The 9,873-nt window shown below is 56.6% G+C and overlaps 1 protein-coding gene across 1 annotated transcript; it reads right to left on the reverse strand.

Moving 5' to 3' along the window:
- Nucleotides 1–33: 33 nt before the first annotated feature.
- Nucleotides 34–8,397, reverse strand: DLL3 (delta like canonical Notch ligand 3). The gene is made up of 8 exons (XM_059383981.1): nucleotides 7,915–8,397; nucleotides 7,035–7,089; nucleotides 5,755–5,997; nucleotides 4,012–4,226; nucleotides 3,554–3,776; nucleotides 803–1,394; nucleotides 483–567; nucleotides 34–120 (listed from the first exon to the last, which is right to left on the reverse strand). Exons 1-8 carry the CDS (start codon nucleotides 8,395–8,397, stop codon nucleotides 115–117), a joined length of 1,902 nt encoding a protein of 633 aa, XP_059239964.1. The 3' UTR covers nucleotides 34–114.
- Between the last annotated feature and the right edge of the window lie 1,476 nt (nucleotides 8,398–9,873).

The following is a 9,873-nucleotide window of genomic DNA, read 5'->3' on the forward strand; positions in this document are numbered from 1 at the left end:
TTCTCCCACACATGCCGTCCAGCTCCAAAGTGTCTCAGGCAGAGATTGGGCACCACCAAGTAAGTACAAAAATATCCAGGTTCTGTCTCCAGGCGCTGATGGAGAAGGGGCAGGTCAGGCCTAGAAATGAAAAGAGTAGGAGGCATTAGACAGGGCTGCCCTCGCTTCCTCTCCCTCTCCCCAGGGAGTGGAAAACAGGGAAGCTCTGCTGGGGCTCCCCACAGTGACCTCTTGAGGGCCGTATGGTCTGGCAAATAGCTCCAAACGACAGCAAGAGGGCTGCAATACAGAACTAATAAAAGCCGTAAGTGAAATGTGGCTTAAGGACCTCCCAGAGACCCTACGCTCATTTTACAGATAGAGTAAAAGAGGGCTACAGGAAAAAAAAAAAAAAAAAAAAATAGAGGGCTACAGGAAATGCAGGGGCTGCCTCCGCCCAGCATGCCCAATGTGTGGGGAGCAGGTAGAGGGGTGGTAACTACCTCCCGGGCATAGACGGAAGGAGCCGATATGACGTAAATCGCATGAGAGTCTCCATCTTCAGGGTGATTCCAATCCGCTGGCTGGCTGTGGGAGGAAAAGAAGATCAGATCCCTCTAATTCTCCGATCTTGTTTTCCCCACCCACCATGGAGAGACCGCAAAGCCAACTAGGGGAGCTGTCAACGACCCAATCAGAAAAGGCGGGGAGCAGGTAAGAGGAAGGGACCAATCAGTAAGGTCTATCAGGGAATCGGGTCAATTGCACTATGGAGATTGACGAAAGCAGCCAGGAGAGAAGCCAGACGCCTGGGGCCCCTCACCTTGGCCCATCCTCCGAACCCTCCTGCGTTCTTCTGTTGTTGAGTGCATCTGGGAGCGCGTGCACCGATGGCTCCGGGGTTCCCGCCAGCAAGCGAGACCCAGTATCCTGGCCGGGGCCTCGGCGCCGCACGTGGACCAGCAAGAGCGCCGCGCCGGCCAAGCCCGCGGCCACCAGCAGTCCCAAAGCCGGAGGCAAAAGAAAGCGCTGCGGGTCCCCCTGTTTCAGGCCCGGCAGCTCTGCGGGCAATACCCGTGCGCCATCGTCCGCGCCGTCGGGGTGAACCGGGAACTCGCAGCGCGCGCCCATGTAGCCGGGGGCGCAGGCGCAGACGAGGCCAGAGAAGTGGGCGTAGCAACGGCCGCCGTGGGCGCAGGGGCGCGCGGCGCACGGGTCGGCGCGTTCGCGGCAGTCACGGCCGCCGAAGCCCAGAGCGCAGGAGCAGCGGCGCGCGCCGCCGCCCTCTAGGCACGTGCCGCCGTTGGCGCAGGCGCGGCCGGAGCAGTCGTCCAGGTCGTGCTCGCAGCGCGGCCCCGCGAAGCCCGCGCGGCAGCGGCAGCGCAGGGCGTGGCCCAGGTCCAGGCAGAGCCCGCCTGTGGGGAAAGGGTGTCAGGGGCGCGGCCTCGACGGGGATCCCCGAGCCTGTCCGTGCGTCCACTCCTCTGCGCTGTAATCCTGCCCACCTTCTGCGTCCCCGCTGTCTTTGTCCAACTCTTAGGGCCAGCCTCTGGGAGTTGGCCTGGAAAACAGGCCTTCTTCCTCTCCTCCCCAGTGAAGTCTTGGTTTGAGTCAGTCCACCTCCTGGGCGCTCTGTATGGCCGTTTTTCTCTCGGCTTCAGCCATACTCCAATAGTTAGCAGTCCCAAACATGTTCGAACCAGCTGGCCTTTGCCCAGGGCTTCTGCCTGGGATACCCTTTATCTTTTCCCTTCCTCCTTTACTCCCATTCTTTTCACCTTATCTCTCCCTGAGCTCCCTGGTATCTGCTCAGATGTCCCTTCCTCCAGGAAGCCTTCCCTGACTCTCCATTCCAACCCTGGGCTCCCCTATCACAACCCTGACAACTTCAGGCTCCAAGCACAACTGTGTCTTCACCCACCCCGAGATGGTACCCTCATGAGGGCGGGGCCCTGAGCTGTGCTAGTCACTGCTGTGTCCCTAGTACCACTCAACCCAGAGTGAACACTCTGTTTTGGAGAGAATTAGTATTATGAGAATGCATGGGGCGCCTGGGTGGCTTAGTCGGTTAAGTGGCTGCCTTCAGCTCAGGTCATGATCCCAAGGTCCTGGGATCGAGCCCCGAATGGGGCTCCCTGCTCAGCGGAGAGCCTGCTTCTCCCTCTCCCTCTTCCCCCTAGTGCTTGCTCTCTCTCTAGTAGTCTGTGTCTCTCAAATAAATGAAATCTAAAAAGAATGCACTGAGCCCTTTACTCATAAACTTATGTAACTTTGTAACACCGTTATCAGATCAGATCTCTCCACTGCTCATTCCTGTGGCTCCATCTCCCTCAGGGTAAAACCAAAATCCTCCTCATGGCCCAGGAAGGCCTACATGATCTGTCTGGATCACCTCCCTCCCCTCATCTCGCACCACTCTCCCTGCACTCACTCTGCTTGATCCACACCTGCTTCCCTGTGATCCTCAAAAGGTCAGGCACGTTCTGACCTCAGGGTCTTTGCACTTGCTATTCCTGCTTCCTGGAACATAACTCTTCCCCCTAGAACCCACATGGCTCCCTCCTTCTCTACCCTTCAGCAAGGTTTTGCCTAACCACTTTTGCTAAAATGTCAACCCTCCACCCCATACACACTCCCCATCCCCTTCTGGCTTTATTTTTCTTCTTAGGTTTTTTTTTTTTTTTTTAATATCTTGTGTATTTATTTATTTGAGAGTGAGTATGAGTGTGAGCAGGGGGAGGAGCAAAGGGAGAGGGACAAGCAGACCCCACACTCAGCACAGGCTTCACACAGGCTCTGTCTCATGACCCTAAGATCGTGATCTGAGCCAAAGCCAAGAGTCCTGTGCTTGACCTACTGAGCCACCCAGTGACTGTTTTCTTCTTAGTTTTTATCACCATCTAACTTCCTATATAATTTACTTACTTGTTAATTGGCTGTTCTGTCAGCTCTATGAGGGCAGGGTTTTTTTTGTTTTGTTTTGGGTTTTTTTGTTTGTTTGTTTTATTTCATTCCCTGCTGTAACCGTAGTGCCTAGAACAGGACCTGGAACACTGCCGATACTCAATTATATGTGTTTTTAAGTAATATCTACACCCACCATGGCTTCAATGTACAGCTTCGAGATCAAGAGTCTCACAATCTACCTACTGAGCCAGCCAGTCTCCCCTTACTCAAATATTTTGGTATGGGAATACCACCTTGCCCAGAACAAGCAGGCTGGACAGGACTGCCCGGGTGGCTCAGTTAGCGTCCTTTGGCTCAGGTCAGGATCCCAGGGTCCTGGAACTGGGTCTCACATCCGGCTCCCCGCTCAGTGGGGAATCTGCTTCTCCCTCTCTTTCTGCCTCTCCCCCTGCCTCTGCTTGTGCGCGCTCCCTCTTAAATAAATAAATAAAATCTTTAAAAAAAATAAATAAAAATAAAACAGATTGGGGGTGGGGGAGGCTCACTTCCCCAGACCAGAGGGTAGAGAAAGCTCAGCCAAGATTCCCACCCAGGGCTGTCTGAGCCAAGCCCCGCTGCTGCCCACTGACCACGCAGGGCCCCTCCCTGCCTGGCCTCCCCACCTCACCGTTCCAGCACGGCTTCAGGCTGCAGCGATCCACTCTCTTCTCACAGTTGGAGCCTTGGAACCCGGGCGGGCAGTGGCAGATGTAGGCAGAGTCAGGGTCTGCGCCTCCCACACACAAGCCGCCATTGAAGCAGGGTCCATCCGCACATGTCACCCCGCTCACCTCACACCGCAGTCCGTAGAACCCTCGGGGACAGGCACATTCGAAGGATCCTGGGGTCTCCTGCGCAGAGGCAAGAGGACTTCAGAACGGGTCTCTCGGGAGCAAAATCCCAATCCCCTCCTGTCTTAACCAAGGAGGGCTGCTCCTTGCCGGGTCCTACCTCCCAGTATTCAGGGGCCCTCCCCTGACAGCTCCCCGCCCACCCCCAGCCCTCCCCAGGCTGTGATCTCAAGGAGCCGCAGATAGGGGGCGCTTGGAACTCCCGGAGGATGAGGAGGGAGGGGCTGATACTGACGCTACAGCTGCCCCCGTTGGCGCACGGGTTCCCGTCACAGGGCGCAGGCCTGGGTACAAGGCATCCAGGGGTGGCAGGAGACGGGCCCCTGGGAGTGAGGCAGCTGCTGGAGACCGGGATGGTGCAGAGGGGCCCAGTCCAGCCCTCCAGGCATCGACATTCGTTGGGCTGCTCGCAGAAGCCGTGGTCTGGACTGCAGCCCTGGCGACACGCCGCTATGGGGGAAGGAGAGGCAGAGGAAAGAGTAACGTTGATGAGGGCCGGGTCAGGAAGGCAGGAATCAGAGAAGTTTCTGAGGGCTTTCTGTGCACCACCTTCTCATCCTCGTGACAGACAACCCTCTGGGCTAGCGGGTATTGTGATCCCCAGTTTCCAGACAAGGGCACTGAGGCCCCGAGAGACACACAAGAAGTGGCAGACGGAGGATGTTAACCCAGGCCATTGAGCTCCCGACTCTTGTGCTCTTAGAAGGAGAATGGAGGGGTGCCTGGGTGGCTCAGTCATTAGGCGTTGGCTAGAGTCATGATCCCAGCATCCTGGGATCGAGCCCTGCATGGGGCTCCCTGCTCGGCGGGAAGCCTGCTTTCCCCTCTCCCTCTCCCCCAGCTTGTGTTCCCTCTGTAGCTGTCTCCCTCTGTCAAAAAAATAAATAAATAAAATCTTAAAAAAAAAAAAAAAAACACTCTCTCTGCCAGCCTCTCTGCCTATTTATGATCTCTGTCAAATAAATAAATAAAATATTTTAAAAGGGGGGGGGGCGCCTGGGTGGCTCAGTGGGTTAAAGCCTCTTCCTTCGGCTCAGGTCATGATCCCAGGGTCCTAGGATCAAGCCCTGTATTGGGCTCTCTGCTCGGCAGGAAGCCTGCCTCTCCGCCTATTTGTGATCTCTGTCAAATAAATAAATAAAATCTTAAAATTAAAAAAAAAAAAAGAAAAAGAAAAGAAGGAGAATGGAGTGGGGCCTGCAGGGTCAGAACCTGGAGAGATAAGAATGGTCCCCTGGGGCTGGGGAGGGGCCCCTGGACTTTCAAGCGAAATGGGAGGGTCTTCAATTAGGGCAGGTCTGGGAGAATCTGGGTAAGCCTAGGAGTCCTAAGGGCTTCACTGGGATTCAGAAGTTAGGGGAGGAGTCTGAGGGTCCCCATAATGGAGGTCAGGGATCCAAGCTTTAGAAAGCAATGATATCTGGCCTCTGCAGCTGCGGGGAGGGAGCATAAAGTATCCCTTGGTGACCGGGTTGTGGGAAACTGCAAGGAGTTTCCAAAGCTCCTGGGTGGGGGTAGGAAGGGCCCCAGCATTGGAAGAGCTGAGTGTCCTAGCATCTGGAAAGTGATGTGCGCATGCGTTCGAGGAGGAAGCAGGTGGGTAGTGCTTACATGGGAAATGGGTGTGGGGCTCCTATTCGGGAAGAAAAAAGTGCTAGGAAGAGGGGAGGGGGTTGGAGTGCCCAGGCAGGACTGGAGAGAAGTCCAGGGTCCTCAGTTTCCCCGAGGGTGGTAGATGGATCACGGGAGGGGGCTGAGGACCACGAGGGGGCCTGGAGTGGGGCCTGGGATACTTGGCCAACAGTCAACAACATTCCCTAGTTTCCTGGAGAGGGGTGTGTCTGCCGCACCACGGCAGAGCTCTCGAGCCCCCGGTTCCCTGAGGAGGGTAACCGGCTTGTAAAAGGAACCTTGGGGCCGTGAGTGCAGCTAAGGAAGGAAGTGCCGGGGACGGAGTGGGGTGGAACGCAGGACTCACGCGTGGCCTCACACTCGTCCTCGACCGGCGTGCAGGGGCGCAGTCCCGAACCGCACCGCGAGGGGGCGCTGCGCGAACGGCAGAGGCGCGCGCATGCGGTCCCAACGGCTGGCGGCTCGCAGCGCGCGCGGTAGGAGAAGCGCAGCTCCCAGGCGCCTGCGCGCTGCACGTCCCGGGCCCACGGGCCCCCGGCCGCCAGGCGGCGCCGACCCGCCACGCGTGCCAGCAGGCTCCAGGCTGGCCCTGCGGGGAGAAGGGAGCGAGGTGCTGGGGCGGGACGGGCCGCAAACGGACTCTGTCTGGCGAGACAGATGGAGCTTGCACTCTCCCTGCGGCTCTTAGCGAGCCCAAAACACCCCTTTTCCGAGCACTGAGAATGGCTGCAAACTCCCATAATGATGTAGTCATCCCATTAATACCCTAGGACCATTGCGATGACAACGGTCCTCCCAAAGAACCCGAAACACCCCCATATCTTGCCCAGGAATCTTTGCATATCAGTAAGGAGACCTCTAACATCCTGTGACATCTGATATATCTATATGGCCAAGGTGCAACATGGGTCTTTTGAACTGAGGTCATGACACCCCGAAACTGTGCCTCAGAATCTTCCTAGATCGAAATGGTGACAGATACCCCAATTACTAGACCGTAAATTGCCCTCATTGCCTGAAGCCTTGGGATACAGAGAGAGAGTGGCATTTTCTCCCCCAAGAAAGCTGTCACAACGCCCCCATATTGCCACAGGAGCTTTCTATATCTAAATGCTGACAGAACCCCCCAGACACACACACTGTAGACCTTACATGGCTCCAAAATCCCCTCAAATTAAGAATAAAATCACCCCATCTCCCTCCCTGAAACCTTTGCTCAACCTGCGACATCCCATAGGGCTCCTGGGACCTCTGTAGGGACACCATGACTGAGCTTAGCCAGGTTTATCAAAATCCCACAGTGACGGTGCATTACTGTGCCATCCTGTATCCTCCTGCTCTGGGGGCTTTTATTCCAAGATGCTAAGAGTGCCCTCTGCCTGGTATCAGCCCCTGGAGACTCCCGGGTCCAGGACCAGGACAATTCTACACCGACCTGCCAAGAGCCCTGGGACTACTGCCACCCAGCCCCCGCACTCAGAGCTGGGAGGACAGCACAGGCTGTTGATCCTGGGAATGCCCCACCCTACAGACAGTCCCATGTCACTCTCCTGGATCATACACGGGGCTCCAGCTCCCTGGAGTCCCCACACTGTGCACTGTAGTCTGATGACTGAAGACACTCACCTCCAATCTCTTCTAACTCCTCTCTCCAGGTTTCGATGATGAGAGAGAAGGTGCCCTGGTTGGGAGGAGAAAGGAGAGGAAAGAATGAAGACAGTGGAAGGCCAGATTTTTGGGGTGGTGATCCTTCCAGGGACCAGGCAGACAAGGGACAATTCCCAGAGGGGCTGGCCCAGGAAAGGAATGACAGTTTGGGCTTCCTTTATGGAGCACTTCCTGTGAGTAAACGTTAGACTGGAGATAGATGGTTGAACCCCTCAAGAGGGACCCTTGTGAGGTACCATGATGATCCCATTTTACAAATGGGGAGACTGAGGCTAGAACAGGGAAAGCCACCTTGCCCAGAAGGACAGGGGTCTAGACTTCAAGTACCGGTCCGTTCACCTGCCCACTTTTGGGGTTGTAGGCTAGGAGATAGGATTTTGGAGGTAAAAGTCATGAATACGGGCCCCAACTGGAAGATAGGAGAAGGGATAAAGGTGAGAGGAGACGGGTTTCGAAAACAAGGTGGAGGAAGGTCCCCAAGTGCAGGGAGATCTGAAGATAAAGATAAGGATTCCAGTGTTTAGGAATCCCCAAGGAGCAGAGGTAGCGTCCTGTGAATTTAGGATTTACAGAGGGTGAGATTGAGGTTCTGGGAATTTGGGGTCCCAAGCATGCAGGGTGGGTATCAGAACATCTGGGATCCCCAAAGGGGAAGTGGGACTCATAAATTTGGGGTGCCCTGTGGGAAGTCCATATAATAGAATGCGGGATTCTAGGTTATAGTTACTTGTCTGGGAATTTGGGGTCCCCAGAGGGACCCCCAGAGGGCAATGCTGGGGGCTTGGAGGGCAGAAGGCCATAGAAGTTTGGGTAGGGCCTCCAAGCACCGGGTTCTCACCGGCCAGGCTTCCCGGAAGGGAACGCGCATGAAGCCGTCGGGCAGCGGCAGGTCAGGCGCCAGCGCTTCGGGCTGCTGTTGGGTGTAGACCGGTCCTCGCGCAGTCAGCGCCGCGCCCAGGGCGCACGGAGACTCGGCGGCCTCCTCGGAGACCCCTGGCTTCAGGCAGACCCTAAAGAAGAGGCGACACGGGCCCTGCGCAGTGCAGGGGGACCGCGGGGCACCCGGTCCTGGTCCCGGCCCGAAAGAGTGGATCTGCAGCTCGAAGACGCCTGCAGGCCGTGCCTGGGGCCGGAAAGGGGCACAGCGTGAGGAGGTGTGGGAGCCCAGGCGTTCTCCCCGCCCCGCACCTCCTCTCCAAGACCTCTTGGGTCGCACCCCTTCCCATTTCTCCCTCTCCACTCCCGCTCTGACCTGGGGAAGGAAAATAAGCGCCAGGATCACTGTCCGGGGCAAGAGCTGGGGCATCTGCGGGCTGACCATGGCCTTTCGGGGGGGGGGGGGGTGCTGGAAGCAGCAGCTGCGGGCTCCCGAGCCTTATATGTGAGGGGACGGCCCCGCCCCTTCAGGCAGCCGCCGGGCTCCGGGAGACCCTAGGGGAGGAGGTCGCAGGAGAAGGGGAGCTTGCCGGAGCAACCGTGGATTGCGGTATGGGCACCGGCTATGCAGTGAGTGTGCCATCCTGCGTGTGCTTTGGGCCTGACTCCGCGTGTGACTCAGGGTGGGGTGGGGTTAGGGGCTTAAGACAGTGTATTAGGCTATACGGGGTTTTAAGATTCTGTGCGTGCATGCGGTGTGAGCAAGAGCTGCTGGCAGGAGGCTGTACGTGACTCTGTGATTGTGTGCCTGGCTGAGACCGCGTGCCTCCACGTGTGCCTAAAAGTGTATACAGTTAGGACTATTTGTTAGGTTGTACGTAATTCTAAGATTCTGTGGTTGTGTGTGTGTGTATGCGTGTGCACCAGCATGGGAGAATAGAGATGTACGTGACTTCATGATTGTCTGACTTTTGGGGACTGTGTGGCTGTTGTGGATGCTTCTCTGGGCCTGTGTAAGAATGAAGGTGAGATCCTGGACCACTGTGTGGAGTCACGTGAGCCTCTAACTTTGAGGTCTGTGCAGGTACCTCTAGGTGGCTGTGCGTGTGTGGTAGGGTCTGTGTCAGCTGTGAATAACCAAGCGTCCACGTGTGAACGAGATTAGGTGTCGGGAAGCCCAAGGGTGTAGCCATGTGTGCGGGCGATGAAGATCCCGGGTTCTTTGTGGACCTGTGTGTATGTGTGTACATGCTTGGTGTGTGCGCTGCCCTCCCGAAGACAAAGCCACCTTTCCAAACCCCGCATCACGGATGCACCAGACGCCGGGTGGGGAGCCCCCGCCTGCGAGGCGGCTCCAGCTGTATGTAAATGCCGCCATCTGCCGGACGCCCGCGCCCCTCCCCCTTTGGGCCGCAGCTGGGCCGCCCATTTGGCCTCCGGAAGGTGTGAGGAGCAAATGGGCAGGAAATTCCGTCTTCACAGATCAGCCACCCCCCGCCCCGCTCCCTCACAATGCGGGGACCAGGCACCCCCCAGGGCCCTCCAGAAGCCCCAAAGTATTCCCGGGGCCACGCCAAGGAAAGCAATGAGAGCAGGTGCTCCAGCCTCCAGTCCCAAACTCTCTGTGCCAGGTGCTGAGTAAAGCCCTTAGGTGATGCCAACCCCTTTTCCTAACCCCACAAAGAAAACATTTTAATACTTAGAGCCTAATACTTATGGGGGAAATACAACTTCGATTTACAAACTTATTTTTCTTTTGGAGAAGACAGGATGATCACGAAAGTGCAGCCCAGCAGAACCCAGCACACACAAGCGCTTGGCAATTTTTAATCAAGGAGCGAGTTCAGTTAGAGACTTTCCCTCTTAGGGGCACCCGGTTGGCTCCAGCAGTGGAGCTGGCAGCTCTAGATCTTGGGGTTGT

This window comes from Mustela nigripes, chromosome 17, assembly GCF_022355385.1.
Source record: "Mustela nigripes isolate SB6536 chromosome 17, MUSNIG.SB6536, whole genome shotgun sequence".
NCBI classification, from domain to species: domain Eukaryota; kingdom Metazoa; phylum Chordata; class Mammalia; order Carnivora; family Mustelidae; genus Mustela; species Mustela nigripes.